General features: G+C 33.0%; 1 protein-coding gene and 1 long non-coding RNA gene across 12 annotated transcripts in view; one reads left to right on the plus strand and one right to left on the minus strand.

Annotated features, from left to right (window-relative positions):
• The window catches only part of Frl (formin-like protein), a 139,512-nt gene that overhangs the window by 34,619 nt on the left and 84,145 nt on the right, over window positions 1-20,748 (minus strand). For all 11 annotated transcript variants that reach the window (XR_004978918.2, XR_011396809.1, XR_011396810.1 and 8 more), the window contains exon 3: window positions 8,307-8,390. Coding sequence is in view for 8 of the 11 variants with exons in the window: in XM_070110893.1 (XP_069966994.1) it covers window positions 8,307-8,390 (84 nt within the window). In the remaining 3 variants the exon portion in view is untranslated. The remainder of the gene's footprint in view (window positions 1-8,306; window positions 8,391-20,748) is intronic.
• The window catches only part of LOC118683094 (uncharacterized), a 64,853-nt gene that overhangs the window by 28,625 nt on the left and 15,480 nt on the right, over window positions 1-20,748 (plus strand). The window lies entirely within an intron of this gene.

The following is a 20,748-nucleotide window of genomic DNA, read 5'->3' on the forward strand; positions in this document are numbered from 1 at the left end:
TGACACTGTATAAAAATGAACAACGTGACGAGCTGATTAAATTTAGCTTGCCCGTCCGTCTGTCTGTATATATACGAACCCCTCAGTTTTTGTGATATCGATGTTTTGCACCCGTCTTTTTCTCAGCAAGAAGATGCTCATTTGTCGGAACGGCCGATCTGATCACTATAGCATACAGCTGCCATACATACTGAACGATCGGAATTAAGTGCTTGTATGGGAAATATAACGAGATATCTTCACGAAATTTGACATATGTTATTGCCTTAGAAATTATTCAGATCGAGACACTAAAGCATATAGCTTGTAAGGAATCTTTTGTATTTGTGAAGCGTATTATAGCTTCGATGCAACCGAAGTTAACGTTTTTTATTGTTTTCATCAGGTTTTGAAAGACCTATAGTCTACCTATTGACTCATAGCATTGGAACGCGTTTGCGCAATATTTTTATTCCAAAACGCAATGCAAATTTGTTTACCAGCATATAAATGTCATAGCAAGAGGTCAATGAATACTACTCTAATATTTCAGTGTTTTTTACAAACAATTGTAATTACAATTCCTAACTGATAAGTAATGACGAAACATTCAAAGCCGTTGGTAGTATGCGGGGGGCCAGGGCTATAAAACAATTATCGAAATGCCTAGGTATTACGTAAGTATGTACTAAGAGTTGCTCACGTTCTTGGTAACTTATAGTATATAATCAAAGCTCTCCACACCAAGCTAACGTGCTGCTGTTGCGAGTTTATGCAATTGCTGATTGCCACGATCGATCAAGGGTGACTAATCTTCGTCACCGCCACCGATGGTTGTTCGCAATGGCGACGATGTCGCTGCCAACAAGTTGCTTTATTTGATTTTTTTCACAATCGAATGGGCGTTTGGTTCCATATATCTTTGCTTTGCTTACGCTACTGATTGCCTGATCTGGTGTGAAGCCAGTCTGATTTGAGAGACAACACAAACGAGTTGTGTGTTTTAATTGTATAATTGCTTTTCTACTAAATAGAATTGTATAGTGCAAGGAAAACAACTTTAGAAGAACTTTACAACTTTAGAGAGTAGAACCTTCTCAAAAAGTCAATTTATTTTTGGAAAAATTAAAGAACTGAAAAAACTCGTTTAAAAAGTGATATATACATGTGTATATATTATATATATAAAAAAAACAAACAACCCAGTGTGATTCCTGAGACTTTCCTACTACAAATCGTACGCCAGTTGAAATAACTAAGAGAGACGAGTTTTATAATAAACAACAATAACAGCAGCAGCAGTAGCAGCAAGCAACATTAACAGTAAGGGCAACAACAATAACAACAGCAGCAGTAGCAGCAAGCAACATTAACAGTAAGGGCAACAACAATAACAACAGCAGCAGTAGCAGCAAGCAACATTAACAGTAAGGGCAACAACAATAACAACAGCAGCAGTAGCAGCAAGGGCAATACAAAAAAAAAAATAAAAACATCAGCAGTACGTGGAGAGCATTAACAATAGTAACAAGTAATGAAGGGCTAAGTTCGGATGTAACCGAACATTTTATACTCTCGCAAAGTCAAATGGTATACTCGTTTGAGATTTCTTTGTGGATTGGCTGATATTTTCGGTAGAAGGTCAACTATAGGCACTGGGGTCCACATATTTAGTACTTAGGGGCTTGAACAGTTTTGGTTCGATTTTCACAATTTTTGGTCACAAGGGGCATACTTTAAACGCATTATTCACGCAAAGTTTTACCCCGATATAATTATTGTTGCTTGATATGCATAGTGGAAAGTGAAAGAATCAGATGGAATTGAAAATGGTGTTATATGGGAAATAGGCGTGGTTGTAGTCCGATTTAGCCCATTTTCGCAAGATAACATAGAAATATGAAAAGAACGTTATGCACCGAATTTGGTTGAAATCGGTTAAGCAGATCCCAAGATATGGCTTTTCACCTAAAAGTGGGCTGTGCCACGCGAACTGTCTATTTTTGAACGCGGTTCGTATAAGGTCATCTCATACCATCCCAGAGATAAAATTTAATGTCTCTGGCGTGTTTAGTGCTTGATTTATCGCGCTTTTAGTAGTTTTTAACAGTACCGTTATATGGGGAGTGGGCGGAGTTGCCACCCGATTTCAACTATTTTCACACTGTAGGTAAAGGTTCTAAAAACATTTGCTTCCAGTGAATTTTGTTATTATAGCATTAGCGGCTTAGGAGATATGCACATTAAACCAATGAGAGGCGAGACCACGCCCACTTAAAAAAAAATTTTTTTTAACTGCAGATGCCCCTCCCTAATGCGATCCTGTGTACCAAATAACAGTCTTGTTTCTTACGTGGCAGTAGTCCGATTACGCCCATCTGCAATACCAACCGTCTCACGGTACCAAGAAACATGTCTACCAAGTTTTATAAAGATATCTCAATTTTTACTCAAGTTACAGCGTGCACGGACGGACAGACGGACAGACAGTCACCCGGATTTCAACTCGTTTCTTCATCCTGATCATTTATATATATATAACTCTATATCTAACTCGAATAGTTTTATGTGATACAAACAACCGTTAGGTGAACAAAACTATTATACTCTGTAGCAACAGGTTGCGAGAGTATTAAAACGGCAAGTGAATGTTATAGATTCGAAGCATATATTAAATATAAGCTTATATTAATTTATATTATACAATATTATTAAAATAATTTAAATCATACTTACGAGAGGTAAAATACGAATTGTTAAATATACAAGATATTGTACATTTATTTATTGTATACTATTCTATCTATACATAAAAATTTGTGAAGATGGCTCAAAATATACAAGATTGTTTGGTCGCCATTACCCAATTGCTGCAACAAAACGCCCAACAACAAAATATAGCGTTTAAGCTAAATTAAAACAGCACTTCAGACCAACAAAAGACCAGATGACTTTGACCAACGACATCACCTATCTTAGGGTGGGTAGTATCATTGAACTTAGTAGAAAAGCTAAGGAAATAATTGATAATGTTACGGAGTATTGTGCTTTAAGTGAGTCAGGAAATATAATGAAAGAAATATTTACAGGAATGCTTATACAAAAGATAAAACAATTAGCAGCAGGAACATTCGCCTATATGGTACGAAATATAACGACATGGACAGACATGACAAATACAATCCACAATTTCATAGGGCCGGACGATGGAAACTTAAACCCTATGTTTTTAACAAAATATAGAAATTCGGACTCATTTTCTCAAAATACTAGAAATTTTAACAGTAACAGAAACCCGAATAATCAAAGAACAAACAACTATAGAAGACAAAATGGTAGTGAGCAAAATATTGATCGTTTTCAAAGTAATTCAGGACAACATCCCCGTAATAATAAATATTATTATTCACAAAATAGTTCCAGACGATACTCCCAAAGAAATATAAACTTTTCAGGGCAAAATAATTATCACCCAAATAACCCCCCAGACAAAATAATCCTGTAAATTCAGGTCAAAATAATCAATATCGTAGTAATAATAATAACGGTTACGGTAATTCTGCATGGCAACCTGTACAGAATGGCACTCGGCAATCAAGACGCTCAAATGTCCAACACCCATGGAGGTTGACACTATGAGTAGAACAGAGGAAACAAATAACAACGAGGATTTTTTTACCAATTAGCCTCAGAAAATCAAAATAAAATTTTAATTTCACTCTCTCTATTTAATAAGAAATGGTGTGCATTAGTAGACCCAGGCTCTACCATAAGCATAATGAAAAGAGCGAGTTTCGAAAAGTAAAATTTGCCAGTTTTAGAAAAAAATAAAACAATAATCGGTACACTGAATGGAGAAATAAAGGCGATGAACGAAAGAGTTAAGACACCATGCCCACTAGAATTTAGATATCCTCAAAATGCAAGAATGCGATGGTTAAAAATGGATTATAACAAGCCATACGACCTTATACTGGGGAATGATTTTATATTTAAAAATGTGAAAACGATAAACATTGAAAACAAAGAAATGGCATTGAGAAATGGTGTCAAGATTCCATTCCATACGAAAATTATGCAGGAGAAAGTTTATTCGTTGGTAGAAAGTGAAGTTAGTAACATTCAACTCGACCATTTAAACCCAGAAGAAAAGATAAAATTAAGTAAACTATTAAAAAAGTATGAAAAGCTAATTTATAAAGAAGGAGATGATCTGACAAACACGAATACCGTTGTTCATGAAATTAGAACAACGGATCAGCAAATTAATTCCCGAAATTACAGATTGGCCCCCAAACATGCGGACAAATTGAAGAAATGGAAAAGCAAGGAATAAGAAAAAGTCGAAGCAAATACAGCTCACCAATAATAATTGTGCCAAAGAAATCAGATAGCTCCGGTATAAAAAAATTTCGATTAGTGGTTGATTACAGGAGGTTAAACCAAATTACTAATGACGATAATTATCCCCTGCCAAATATTGATGGAATTTTAGATAAATTGGCCAAAACTTTAGCACCATAGATCTAGCTAAAGGTTTCCATCAGATCCTAATGGCAGAGAAGGATATAGGGAAAACAGCTTTTGTGACTCCAGCAGGCCTGTATGAATACGTCAGGATGCCTTTTGGGCTTAAAACTGCTTCAGCCACTTTTCAGAGATTAATGAACGACAGCATATTAATAAAATATGTGTAGTCTATCTAGATGACATATTATTATTTTCTACGTCATTAGAAGAACACATACATTCACTAGGAAAAATTTTTTCAAAACTTCAGGAAGACCGACAGGACATAATTAGGCATTTAGAAATAATAGAGGGGAATACTCACAACGCAATAGGAAATATAAATAAACAGATCTTAATAAATGAGCATTTTAATGACTCAATTAACCTAATGAAAACAATAATAGAAAAGGACAGGATTAAAATTTTAAAAGAATTAAATCAGGAAAATATAGAGTTAGCGAAATTGGTGCTGTACAATAATCAAATAAGCAAACTAAGGTTTATTGAAAGTAAAATTCACGAAATTCAGGATAATATAGCTACGGTAAAAACAATTTGATACATCCCGGAATGTTAACAAAAGAAGAAATAGATGGGTTCGATATTGATATCTATAAATTGAAATTAACCAAAATAAGAGTTGTGGTCTACAAAGAAGAAGCATTAATATTCGCTATACAAATCACAAGAAGTTTTTTTAAAGAAAATGTAAAATTAATTACGCCTCTACCTAATAAACAAAACTTGCAAATAAATCAAGAGGATGAATTAATTGTAATAATCAATAAAGAACACTATGTCTAACAATATATATGTATAAAAATATAACATTAATTCAAGAAATAAGTGATGAGACTTTAATAATAAAGAATGCATATAATGAAAGTCTCATTCAGACTTGTGATGAAAGAAACTTCATATTACAAAATAATTATATTATAAATTATGCAAATTGTAAAATAAAGATTAATCACGAAAGTTTTAATAACAATAAAACCAAATTTATTGAGAAACTTGTGCATCCTGTGAGGATGTTGAATCAAACTTATGAAACAAAAATAAGCTTTGATAAAATAGTACTAAATAATTTTAAAAAATATCAGAGAAATAGAAGAGTTAAAATATCATAAGAACATAACTTATGTCATTAGCGCCACCGTAATTATTGTATAATTACATTAATAAGTCTAACTATTGTTATTCTCATTTTAAGAAAAAATAATAACAATGTAAGTTTTAAAATTATAAATAAAAGAAGTCAGGAGACTTCTCAGAGTGGCTCTGGGGGAGTTATGTATAATGACGGCATGCACTGCACCACATCGCATGATCTGCCAGTACGTGACTCAAACAGCAGACTCAGCATATTTTGAGCTTGCTGGAATGTGCGGTACAGCCGGACATAGCATCAAGCTCGAGTTGCCGATCTGGTGTGAAGCCAGTCTGATTTGAGAGACAACACAAACGAGTTGTGTGTTTTAATTGTATAATTGCTTTTCTACTAAATATATAATTCGTGAGTCGCGTCAAGCTGTCATGTTATTATTGTTCAGTATAGTGTGGCATTTCATCATGGAAAGACTTACGCCTGAACCAGAGATAAAGAGATTCCCAACTCATATCTCATTGGAAATGAGAGAGAAATTGCTAACGTCAAAACTAACAGATCTCAGCCAACTGTCAAAGGCCAGATTGAAATCCTACCAAAAAATGTGAACAGAGAGACTTGTTGCCGCTGTTAAAGATCACTAACAAAAATTAGAAAACAATAAAAATTAAAGAAAACTCGAAATTGAAATGTATTTGATGTCTTTTGTGATGCCATGCTACGTTGAAATAATTTTCAATTGAAGATGATAAAAATATTTATAAATTGAGAGCTAATATATTTATGCATTCGATTAAGTATTCAAAATTCAAAAATCAGTTTTTTTAATATATCACAAAATCTTAATTAATGTTGGGTATTTTAATTTAAATGCCCAAAAACTATTACTTGGTCCGATATGGCTACAATGGAAAATGTTATAAAAAAAAACGCTAATTTTGAGGCGCTCTTACACTGGAATAAATTGGGCATCCTTTTATCCCTGCCTGAATAACGTTTACAAATTGTTTAACTTTATACAACCAAATAGCGCCACTTTCCACACATCGCATCAATCAATGAATGAATATATTATATGATATATAATAAATATACAATGAACTACTGTTGTCAATTTTATTAATAATTTATTTCGAAAATTTTCATAAAGATATTTTCCCAAAAAAAAATTGGATAAGTAGTTTTCTTTTCTAAGAGAGTACTCCTGAATAACACTCTAAAGAACATAATTGAACCAATCTGACATAAGAAAAATCAAACCATTGAAATAAGGTAGGTACGAATGGAGAATAAGATATTGCAAACTTGCTTAAAAAATACATCACTGTAACAAGTAAGGAAGGGCTAAGTTCGGATGTAACCGAACATTTTATACTCTCGCAAAGTCAAATGGTATACTCGTTTGAGATTTCTTTGTGGATTAACTGATATTTTCGGTAGAAGGTCAACTATAGGCACTGGGGTCCACATATTTAGTACTTAGGGGCTTGAACAGTTTTCGTTCGATTTAGACAACTTTTGGTCACAAGGTGGCATACTTTAAACGCATTATTCACGCAAAGTTTCACCCCGATACATTCATTGTTGCTTGATATGCATGGTGGAAAATGAAAGAATCAGATGGAATGAAAATGGTTATATGGGAAATATGCGTGGTTGTAGTCCGATTTCGCCCATTTTCGCACTATAACATAGAAATATGGAAGGAACGTTATGCGCCGAATTTGGTTGAAATCGGTTAAGCGGATCCCAAGATATGGCTTTTCACCTAAAAGTGGGCTGTGCCACGCCAACTGTCTAATTTTGAACGCGGTTCCTATAAAGTCCTCTCATACCATCCCAGAGATAAAATTTAATGTCTCTGGCGTGTTTAGTGCTTAGTTTATCGTGCTTTTAGTATATTTTAACAGTACCGTTATATGGGGTGTGGGCGGAGTTGCCACCTGATTTCAACTAGTTTCACACTGTAGGTAGAGGTTCTAAAAACATTTGCTTCCAGTGAACTTTTTTATTATAGAATTAGCGGTTTAGGAGATATGCACATTAAACCTATTAGGGGCGGGACCACGCCCAGTTTAAAAAAAAATTTTAAGTGCAGATGCCCCTCCATAATGAGATCCTGTATACCAAATAACAGTCTTGTATCTTCCTGCGGAGCTTAGTTATGGCAATTTTTTTGTTTTTGATTAATGGCGTTTTGTGGGTGTGGCAGTGGTCCCACCAACCGTCTCACGGTACCAAGAAACATGTCTACCAAGTTTCATAAAGATATCTCAATTTTTACTCAAGTTAGAGCTTGCACGGACGGACGGACAGACAGTCACCCCGATTTCAACTCGTCTCTTCATCCGGATCATTTATATATATATAACCCTATATCTAACTCGATTGGTTTTAAGTGATAGAAACAACCGTTAGGTGAACAAAACTATTATACTCTGTAGCAACAGGTTGCGAGAGTATAAAAAGTAATTGAATTACCTAACTAAAAAACTAAAACTTTTAAACGATTATATTTAAATTTTGAATCTCTTAACGCAACAAAAGAGTTCATTCCTTACAAAGAAATGCAAAGTGAGATTGGATAATTCATCCCAAAGTCAGAATTATCAAGGTTTTTCATTAAACATTAATTGTAAATTTTAAAACTAAAATAAGTTTTATTCCTGAAAAAATTGTTAAAACTATTGGACACATTGCCACTAACCTGATCGCATATTATGTCCCATTTTTTTTCATCATCATAATTCTTGAGCAATTTCGCTTTGTCCGGAGGTAAGTCCATGGAAGCCTGAAAAAAAGGAAAATATTAATATTTTTATTAAAAACATGAAAAAATGTCCAATACAATAATTTAAAAGACGAAATGAAGAGGATGTTATTTCAAAATCAAAACATAATAGTTTACCTTAAAAGAAGTATTCACCCATATTTGTAAGATAATATAGCGGCTCCAAATTCAATAAATATAAATATAATAGCTTACCCGACAGACGTGTTAGGATAGTTATTCAGTAAAAAATTTCAAAATAAATAGTGCATTCAGATATGTATCGTATAGAGTAGCATAGCAGTATGATTATTAAGATACTATACACCATACACATGTCTACAATCCTCATAGTTTAAACTATACTTATGCTATCTTAGAATCTGATCTCATCGCCATCTACTAGGCGATTATCATCTCTATGTAAAACGTTCTAACATCAACAACAATTTATAAATAAATAAAAAATTATCTTCGAATTGTGAATCTAAACCATTCTCAAACCCCCTTGAATACACACAAAAATTTCATCAGAATCGGTCCAGCCGTTAGAAGTTCAATTACAAATACACGTACAGTATATTTCTATATACATATACATTTATGTATATAAGTACTGTAGATAATAAAAGTAAAAATTTATATAAGTTGCCACTTCGCTTATGTTTTAAAGTTTGAAATTATAAACTGTCTAATAACTATTTATTTTAAAAGCACTCTTGTATATACTCGTATGCGTTACATTTTTTTCGAGCCGGAATGCATAAAAATATGTGGACAGGAATAATTAAATATGAATAATTGCATAAGAACTATTTATTTGTGGCTATAAAATATTCTTTGTTAGGAGAATTTTTATTACTTTGCCTAGTTACCGATATGTACAGTGCATACATAAGTATATAAATGGACACATGACTTAACACTTACAATGTAAAGCTTTTCTCATAACGTCTTTTCTGCAGCTTTAAGAAAAATAACAAACAAATATTTATTTAACAACATTTGCATATTGAACCAATTGTACCGTAAGGAATTTTGCTTGTTAGTTTGCAAAAATAAATATTTACGGTTATGTAAACTAAGTATTAATGTTGATTACGCTGACAATTTTTATTACACGCAAGTGAGTTTTTTTTAAGACTGCTTAGTGCCGTTTCACACAGGAACTCAAGAGAGTCTCATACCAATTTATTGTGGGCGAGGGGACGACGAGGAAAGACGAAGGGACCGTGCCACTCGTGTTCGGGTGGCACGCTTTGTGTTCTTGTTCGTAACAGCTCGCTGCTACCCTTTTCAGCATTCCTTTTCACTTTCAAATTCTTTGAATGGTTGCAAGAGCGCTCGGTTTCAAATGAATTCGATCGCAAATTTGAGTTCTGTTATCTATTTTTGTATGTAATATGCAAATACGTATGCATAGAATAATAGAAATATAATATTATGACAAATTGTAAATAAGGAGAAAATTAAGATATAGATTATGGAGTAAAGAAATTATTAGTTTTTGATACTTAAAGATTAGGAAATTCCTATTATAAATTTGGCCTTGAAAATATTAGTAGCGGATATTCAATACATTCTTGTGGATTAGGAAATTCCCGTCTTTAGTATTTCTTTGAAACTATTTAGCGGGTAGGTACTTGTATTATGCATATTGTTCTACCATATTCATGGTAATTCATTGCAAGCAAAATGTGTGACCATCATCTCAACATACAAATGAAATACGCAGCACGCAGTGTTGCGCAGTCGAACCGCACAAATATTTACGAAAATTTTGTGAAAAAGAATGCAGAAAAACTAGACTCGAGTTACTGGACTCTTTTTGACCGTGTGAATGCCCAGAGCGACACCAAAAGAAAATTTGAAAAACATCAGACTCTTTTGAATCCCAATGTGAAACGGCACTTATGCAGTAGTAGTAAATCACTTTGAATAATCTAACGACACATGATTCAGTTTTTAGACATTAGTTGTTAGTAAAACCGGTTGAAGTAAATATCAAGATACCCGCGTTTTAATTCAGATTTATGAAAATATTTGCCATAGTAAACACGTAGAAAAACCTTAAAGGAATGTAGAAAGTTGGGAGCTAAAAATACTTATCATAACATTTAAGAAAGATATAAGAAACTCATGAAAGTGCTCTTAAAATGTTTCAAGTAGTTATATTAATCGAATATTCGATTTTATTATGCATCTATATTTGTGCAAGTACAGCTTTACGAGAGAATATCGTCTACCCGCCTGAAAAAATTGTGTTGTAGTAAGAAGAACTGTCAAAATCAGTAAACTGATCAAGAGCAGTTGTCTTTAAGGAAAATAAGTGTACTTTATTTATTATTTATTTACGAAATCGTTGCTCTTTAAAGAATATTAAATATTTCATTAAGAATTTGCCAACATAAACCCGCTTGGAAATCTGGGCCAACCTGCAGAAATATAATAATTTCACGACCGACGTACAAATGTATTCAATTCTACTAAACATAAATATTTTAAATTCTAATAACCGTTGTTGTTTTCCATTTGTTTTCATTCAAGTTTACAATTTATGTAAAAAATTTAAGCTGTGCTGCCAAATACTGTCCAAATCCTTCTCAAAGATTATACTCAGGTTTTTTATCTGCGTTCTCAAGAAGACTGCCTTCTATAGCCTTCTGAATATTATAATCTTGTTTCAATCCATTATCTTTCCTCAATAGGGGTGTTAGTATAGAGTTCGCAAACTATGGATGGCAATATCGATAGTCTTGAACAATCGCGACTATCGATGTGTATGCCAGACTATCGATAGTATTTAAAATAATTTTTCTTTCTTATCTTAATATTAATTATCGTACGTTTGGTATTAAATAATACCTATGTAGTGAGATTGTCATTTCCTTCAATACCTTTTATTTTTACAAATTGGCAACATTGTTTATTAAAGTCAAATTGAAGCTGAAGTGCGCCAATTTTTAATTCAGTTTATTCGATAGAAACTTCAATTATGGACATATTTTTAACCACAGTAACAAAAGATAATGTGTGCAAATGTACATATATGTTTTTACTAATTAATTTGCATTTTTTGTTGAAGTAGATTAAGTCATCAGCCTTTGTCTTGAATCTTTCGAAGAGTCGTGCTAATGTTTGACGTGTGACGAAGATCTTGTGGGTAAAAAGTATGCAAACCGAAAGAATGGAATTTCTAAACTTTGGAAGTACTTTAGGAAGTTCGGAAATGAAAGGTTTGCGTAATGTCTGCAGAGTGGTAAAGAATATAAGACAAGCGGGAACAAAAGCAATCTTCTTGACCACCTCAATCGATTTCATCCAAATATAGAGAAGGACGAAGAAGAAGACATTTCGCAAAATACTCGCCAATCTAGTCTTAGGTGAATTCAAATTAAAGAAAGCAAGTGAGCAATTTATTGAAATGAAATGAAATGCCGTGGCAGACAGTATAAAAAAAATTCGAAAAGGAAAGCGGACATTGATTCCGCATTGGTTAAATTGGTTTCACAAGTTTTTCACGCATCCAACATCGTTTCGAATAGTGGTTTTCCGCATTTCGAGACAATTTTAGATCCTAGATATGTCTTACCTAGCCATAATCATTTCCGTGATACATATATATTTTAAAAATCATTATATGAATTTAAGAAAAAATTGGAGAATATGTTGCAAGATATTTCTTATGTCGCCTTGACGACGGTAATGACAGCTAACAAGATAATCCAGAACTTGAAATAATTTTAAGAAAATGCAAAGCCATAGTGACATATTTTTAAAATAGCACGATAACGTATGATAAATTTGAACTGGCGCAAAAAACTGCACCAACACCAGTAACACCAACTCGATGGAATAGTACTTATTTTATGATTAAACTATTATACTACCAAAGATGCCATGGTGCAGGTGCTTTTGGAAACTAAGAAAGGTTCCGCACTACTTGCAGCAAATGAAATATCCGTTAAAGCAAAAGTTGAACAATATAAAAGTTTCATTAACATTATCTGCTTATGAATCGAGAACACCATCACGGATAGGTACATTACCCGACCCTCGATTCAAAAAAGAAGGATTCGAATCTGCCTCTAATGCACAACAATCTGTTATCTGTTTAGAGGTAAGACCAATTATATTTTCAGTTCAGTTCAGGCGATGAATTTTATGCAATAAAAGATTGCGTGTCTAAATATTTGTTATATTCTGTTATCTATTTTTGTATGTAATATGCAAATACGTATGCATAGAAATATTTGTGTATCCCAGCAACATCTGTGGAATCGAACGCATTTTTAGCAAGCGTGGAGGACAGTTTACAGACCGAAGAACGCGCTTAAAAGCCAAAAATGTTAATATACTAATTTTTTGTAACGGAAACTATTGAATTAATCAAAAATAAATAATAATTATTTTTTGTAATACGTCGCTGTAATACGCTTAATAACTTAAATTTTAATTTCATTGATTTCCATTGTAAGAAGAAGAAAGTATACTATCGATGGTAAGTGATCATACTATCGCTCCCTATCAATGGTTGTTACTATCGATTGTTAGCGAACTCTATGTTAGTATACAAATAGTTTCAGAACTTCGATTATTCGCAAAATCGTTGTAGTATATGAAATATAAATATATAAAATATAAAGCATACTTTGAAAAATTATGCAGCATATTCGAAAAACATGAAACAATACTATGTGAGCAGATTTGCAAATAATGCATAAAAACAAGAAAAAACGTTAACTTCGATTGCACCGAAGATGTAATAACCTTCACAGATACAAAGATTCCTTACAATTACTTGATTCCGATCTAATTTCGTGAAGATGCCTCTTCAAATAAAAAAGTTTTCCATGTAGGCACTTTACTCCGATCGTTCAGTTAATATGGCAGCTATATGTTATAGCCATCCGATCTGTACAATATATAAATAATAATAAACCTCGTCAAATGAAACAGTTTTCCATACAAGTACTTGATTCCGATTGTTCTGTTTGTATGGCAACTACTGCCATAGTGGTCCGATATCGGCAGAATGATGATGGCAAGGGAGCAGTTTCTTAGTAAGAAAAGGACAGGTGCAAAATTTCAGATCGATATCTTAAAAACTGAGGGACTAGTTTGCGTATATACAGACGGACAGACGGATAGACGGACATGGCTAAATCAACTCAGCTCATCATGCTGATCATTTATGTATATATTTTATAGGGTCTCCGACTTTTTCTTTCTTTGTCTTACAAACTTCGTGACAAACTTAACAAGGTATAGTTCAAGGTATTAAAATAATTGAATTAAAATTTTTTTATTTTGTAAATAAAAAAAGAATTTGATCCGGATTGAAAAATAAAAAAGAAAAATTATAGTCTCAAGCATAATTTTTTTTAGAATTAATTAGGCAATTCACAAGTTTCGTCTTATGTCTTATGTCTTATTTCAATAGCTTAAAAAATACGACACTTGTGAGCACCTCTTAATTGTTGTATGTCATAAAATGTAATATTTCTACACTTCACCAGCTGGTAGTGAAAAATTAAAACTACAAAAATGCCACGGGAAAGTGACAAAAATAAAATTAAAGCTTTTCTTTATGTTGAAACGGCAGCATTTTGGTTCACATTGCAACCACAGAAACAACAAAATGTTTTTAAACAAGTATTTCACTTTTCTTCAACTTAATTTACCTGAATATCGGGGCTTCCTTCCATATTATTAAAGAAATTGATGAAATTTATTTATTTTTTTAATTTTAGACACCTAAACGTCAACAATAAAAAAAGTAAACAGATACACACTCAAAAAACATACCTCGCCGTGCCATAGCAACAGTGTTGATATGGCAGTCATAAAAAAGTAAGACAATACGAAGATATGACACAATATGACACCTTGTGAATACCCTAAATATCTTTTCGCGAATATTCAAATAAGAACTAAAATTTTTAATTTTTAATACCAAACATATTGGAGTTTTTTAAGAATAAAATTTAATTTCTAATTCTTAATCCAAATATCACGATTAAAAATAAAAATTTAATTTTTTATCCAAAATTTTTTACTTTAAAAATCCGCAACCCTGCACGTGAGGTTTTTATATAAAAACTGAAATAACCTACCTACTAAAACTTCAAAATATTTAATTGATTTATATTTCTTTTCTTTTTACTAAGCTTAAAATATTGTATATTAACAACATTGACCAAAATAAAATTTATTCATTGAAAATAATCGAATACCTGATCATTATCAAATTTGAATAGTCTATTAGTCAAATATATTTGTAATGATATTATACATAAAACATATTAAGAATTTTTAAAAGTACAACGTAAGTTGGCAACTCTACTATAGACCCTTTGAATTCAAACATCCTGCACTTATCTCTGAAAATTTGTGTCTTAGTAGCTTTATCCTCTAAACTTGTAAATTAACCTATTAGTATATACTCGTATGGTATGTAACTTCTAAACAACTAAATTTGTAAATCTGATCATCTGAACAAAACTCGATTTAAATTGTTAAGTTTTTTGTGAAAGATCTGTTAAAATGTACTGAATAATTGGGGTGCCAACTATATTCCCCTATTGAACTTTCACAAAGAAAAATGACAGCGCTTTAGACGTATACACTAGTAAATGTATCAAGTAAGTGTACAATTGTTCAAAGTAGCGCATCGGTGTCGTATTAAACGTGGATTGCTGTATTAGCGGTCTAATAAGCGAAAGTGAGGTGTTGACGCGGCGCAGTGTACGAAACGAGTCGGATGGATGGAGTTGCGCGCAAGATCGCTATTCCGTCGAAAGAGGTGAGAAAGCTGCGCTGATCATCCCTTTTGTTAGCTGGTGATGTACACGCGTTGTGGTGTGTTGTACTGTCCTATATGGTGTCATCTGGGGTGGTGTATTGGTGAGTATGTGGTTGGCATTATTAGGTTGCGCCAGTTTTTTCGAAGTAGAGTGGTGCACTTGGCGGAGGGAGTTTAAACTCATTTAAACATCCTGGGCCCCGTAGGCGAATATTTAGCCTAGCATTACACGTATGTGTTGTTGATTGTATTTCGGCGTACTGCTGATGGAGTAGCTGAGGGCACGGTGATGAAGTAGTGATATCTCCATATTCTGTGTGTATAAAACGGCTTTGGTTTTAAGAACATATTTTGTACGCATTTTGATGTGCATGTAAGTACTTTAAGGTAAGCAAATTTATTTTGCGGGTATATAAGGTTGTAGTCGCATTTCGTACTTATTGTATTTTCCGTTGTTTCTTTTATAATTTTATTATGTGTATTGTTTGTTTAAAATTTCTTTACCATCGGCTAATTAAGGTTAGCGACTTCACTCCTGGCTCAGATATGGCCAGAATGGGTGCTTCTTTGAGAAAATGCTCTGATGTTAGGACAGAAAAATTAAAGGGGTCTTGCGAGAGTACAGTGATTGGCCGTGAATTGAGAACGGCTTCTTTTCAAGTTAGTAATGTGGTAAATTCGATATATTTATATTTGCAGTATACATCTACTTTTTTGGAGTAGGAGGATAGCTTTTTATAGCTGATTTCTATTAACCACACATATGAGGAGCGCTTACATCGATGCGATAACTGTGACCTTTGCTTTCTGTAAGTCTAGGTGCGTCAATATATCACATTGGGAGTATGGTGATCCCTAACTTTTATTTTATAATTGTTTCATAACTATGAAAATTTAGGTAACTATAAGCCACTATCGTAAGATAGGTGTCGATTTTTCGACTTTCTAGGACAACTATGCTGCGAAGGATATTATATATGGACGTGGGTGATTGTGGTCAAGTATCGGGAGATTCGAATATCGTTTAGATTGTTTGAGAATTGTGACCAGGATTTTCGCTTGTATCATAATTGGCGAGAGCCATCCTGCGGGGTCAAAAATGTTATTGCGGATAATGCGGATATTGACTCAGTAGGATATGAAAGCTGATCAGATATCGCATTCCATTGGATCCCCTGTATTTTTATGTTGTACTGCCCTTTTCAAATTTAAGGAAATTAGTGTACAACAAATTTTCTTTTCGAAGATTTAGTAATACCTATATCTCGATGATTTGGTTGAATTATATATATTTGTGTTTTTAACACTGGAACTGGGGTTGTCAGAAGAAACTCTGACAAGGTTTTTTGTGCCAATTTGTAGAGTGTTGGAAGATTGTGGCTTGGGTGGTAGTCGTACGACGTACCGGTCATTATTTGATCGAGTAGTTGTGGCTTTGTAGAAGTATTCACAATACTGATCTGTTGGGGTTGTTTGAAACTTTCTCAACACCATCGAGCATTATCTGAGGTATGAGATCGCTGCCTAATAGAATGTCTATTTGAGCGGGGGTGTTGCAGTTGGGATCCGCTAGTTTAAGGTGTGAAACCTTTTCCCAATGTTTGCTATTTAATGATAGCTTGGAAGCATATTTGTGAGCTGCGGTAAGACTATAGCTTCTGCTTTAATTCTGTTATCCGCTTGGGGGGAAATTAGGGTAATAAGGCAGATTTTATTAGAGTTTTGAATTACTCTTCCGCCTATTCCTGTAATTTCAAAGTTGGCTTGTTTTGTTGGCAGTTGTAGCCTATTTTGTGCCCTAGACGCTATAAAAGATCGTTGTGATCCTTATGGTAATATGGGAAATTTGATGTAATGAAGCATTGAGTGGTGTCTTTTGTGACAATATAAGCAATTGAATTTGCTTTTGCAATTTTTATGTGTATGCGCATGTGACAAGCAATTTGTACATAATTTTTTTGATCTCACGAAATAGTTTCTTTCTATAATTTTTAATTTTTTGTGAACGATTGAGATTTGAAGAAGCTTCTGTTTAATTTATTTTTGCTACTAGCTTGGAGTCTATTGAAGCTTCTTTTTAGGTCGTGTTGTACAATTTTTGTTTTAATTAGCTTTTTGTCTACCCTTTCAGCGATTTCGTACTGGGTAGTTAGAAAGTCTTTCATTTGTTGCCACGTGGGGCATTTCTTTCGTGAAGAGAGCGATTGCTCCCATAAAAGTAACGATTTTTCTGCGGCAGTGCATATGTTTACCAGTATAGGGTCCCAGCTGTCTGTGGGAATATTTTGTGTCGATAAAATCGACAAACAGTTTGAAACAGTGGATTGTAGTCTTATAAACTCCTCACTGGTTTCTTTTTGAATCTTATGCAAGTTTATTAGTGTTGTTACTTGGTTATCGACCAATATTCTTTCATTTTCATATCTGGATTTTAGAGCTTCCCAAGCCAAATTAAAATTGTCGTCATTTAGTGCGAACTGTTTTACTATTGCGCCTGCTTGACCTTTAGTTTTGTATCAGAGGTGATACAATTTTTGTGCTTTTGATAATTTTGGATGGTTGATATATACGGCAGTGAACATGTCCCGGAAGGACGGCCATTCTTCATAACCTCCATAACATATTTTTGTGTCACATGCGGGCACCTCGAGATGGATGCCTGAACTTGCCTCTTGACTTTGAATTTGTGGCTCTACTCTCGGATGTGGAGTAGGTGCAATCGCTTTTATTAGCTTTAATTGATCAGAAATCATAGCTTTTGTTTCTCGACAACCGTTCGAAAAGAAAAAAAACCGTAGCAGCGAAGTTGCCCGGAAGTGCCCCAAACTCAAGTTTTTAACATTGAACAATTTAAAGTGTTATAGTGTGAAACTAAATTATATTATATATAAGTGAAATTTTATTTCGGAAAGAATTAAAGAAAGAATAAAAGCAAAAATAAAAGCAAAGTGAGTAACTAAATATATGATATTATTTTATTGTGGTTTCATTTTGAATATATTGCTTTATTTAATTTAATTGATAAAAATCGCACTTTTAATTCAATAATATTTTTTATGTCCTTATGTTGATGTATTTAGGTACACCCTAATACACGGATTTGTTAGTATATATTTATGTGCTCGTTAAATTGAGAGCTCGTTGAAGAGATCAATATACTTTGTACATAAGTATGCACGGATTGTTTGTGCGTATATTTTCTAATGCAATTGAGAGCTCGTTAAAGAGATCAATGTGCTTTTAGTTTTTTTTTGTACGCAATTCTACTTGTTTGTTACAAGGGGTATTGTGGGATGTATGCGAATGTGGACTTTGAAAATATGTGTATTTTTGTTTTTAATAAATTATTTATTATTTTTAATTTTTTAATATTTATTAGTGTTAATTTTACCACAACGTTTATTGTTTTATTTTTCATGTAATTTTACAACTTTTTATATTGTAAATTTGCAATGTGTAATTGACCCAATGTATATAGGGTATATAAGCATAGGCATAGATTATATGCCGTATAAATAAATATGTATGTTCGCACTGCGAAGAGAGCGCGAAAGCGAAGTGAATAATGTGCAGGTATTATCTCTATGCAATTAGGTTTATACTCGTATGTTATTATATGTACTTATGTTAAAGTAAGTATAGATATAATAGGTATGCATATAAGTATATATGTTTGATTCTCTTTATTTGTCTTTAATTTTTGTTATATGTTTGTGCCTTTGCTTACTTATTTTAGGCAATCCTGCTTACTGTTTTTGTTAAAAATAAGGAGTATTGCCGGAAAAACTGGTTTTAATGCCAGCGGTATTTCGATTTTTACCGTGATTTATAACAGTTTGATAACCGTTTTTTATATTAGTAAAATCGGATTTACTGCTACAGGTTTTATGTTATAAAACCGTATTCAAACATACATACAAGTATTTACATATATAAAATAGTAAGTGAAATGAATACGCTCACTTTGGTTTTGCAGGGGTAGGCTTCTGTTTGTATGTACGCATGTGTGTTTCTTTGTTGTCAATTCCTTTTCCTCTGCTTCCAGTCGTGCCTGGTTATAGCAGAGAACTTAAAACTTAAAACAATAAATGTTTTAAGTTCTTTGGTGGAACGATGTCTATCGGAATCGTTGATATGTTGAATCAGAGAACTTAAAACATTGAGAAGGTGCAGGTTCGACAGCGAACAATTTGTAGGAATTTATCAAGGAGTTCACCACAGATGCACGAGAAACAAATAACATTTTTCGCTTTTATAACAGCGGTGAATCTGTACACATACGCTCTCTTAACATAACCAACCGACGAATATTGAAGAGAATATAATATGTGAGCAAAACTGGTCATATTGATATGCCATTTGAAATATATTCCCTTTTATTGAACTATTATTTATTATTTTTTAAATTATTTTATGTTAATTCATTTTTACTTTATTATGAGAAATATATCAAAATACTTTTAAATTATTACTAATAAAGTATTTTGATATATTTCTTAAAAAAATTCATTTATTGTACTTGACACCATTATGGAGTCATAAAAGTACAGAATTGTGTTTTGCCGTCGGTATTTCACATTCATGCTTCAATTTTTCTTTTCAAATGCATGTGTAAACATATGTAACAGGACATACATATATTATGTCGTTTACACATTTGTATGTATTTTTATGTAGATATGTACACTCATTACTTCATGTGAAATCTCCGTTGACACATTTTTTGCTTTTATGTCAAAGAGTCAATCTGTCGAAGAACTGACGCGACGACAAAGCGTCACAACATTGTGTTGTTGGTAGAAAATCCGAGATGTGCCATACACACTCTTACAAACATACATCGCATATGGGCAAGTGCAAAGTCAATGTGTGTACAAAAAAATCGAACGTACTTACATAAATTCTTTGACAAATACAGTCAATCCCGGTTAAGTGCCAAAACCAAAGATGCAGATTTTTTGTGCTTTGTAGTACATAAGCGATTGTGGTACTTAAGCGAGTGGTACCAAAAAAAATTATTTCTATGTATTTAAAAAAAAAATTACCGTTTTCTTTAAAAAATTAAGAAAAAAAAAGTGAGATGCAGCAAGACACCGGCAGATAAGAGGGATTGGAGGAGTGTATTTACTGTATACATAAATCAGAGGAATATTGAATATTTTCTTTAAAAAGTTTCTAGAATTGTAAATCGACAAATTTACTATGTTGTCACTTTTATTCTAAAATATTTTAATACTCATATTTGAGGGGTTGTCACTTTTCCCTTCTAGAGGGAATATCAGAAATTTGTTCAATTTATGATTTTTAGCTTTTGCCATCGTCGCGAAAAGACGCTTGTAGGCAAACGCATGCTCGGGGAGATGTGTAAGGCGTTTGCTTTTATGAATGAAACGACTTAGCTTATTGCTTGTGCGCCAGCGTTCATGAATGAAAATGTTGTTGGTGGGTGATTTACTACAAATTTAGGATTTGTCCATACATACTTACATATAGAGCAGTGCGCGCACATGTATTTATTGATAAGTGATAATATATTATTATATTATATTATATAACATATTGATGTACATATGT

The sequence above is a fragment of the Bactrocera oleae genome, chromosome 6 (assembly GCF_042242935.1).
Source record: "Bactrocera oleae isolate idBacOlea1 chromosome 6, idBacOlea1, whole genome shotgun sequence".
NCBI lineage: Eukaryota > Metazoa > Arthropoda > Insecta > Diptera > Tephritidae > Bactrocera > Bactrocera oleae.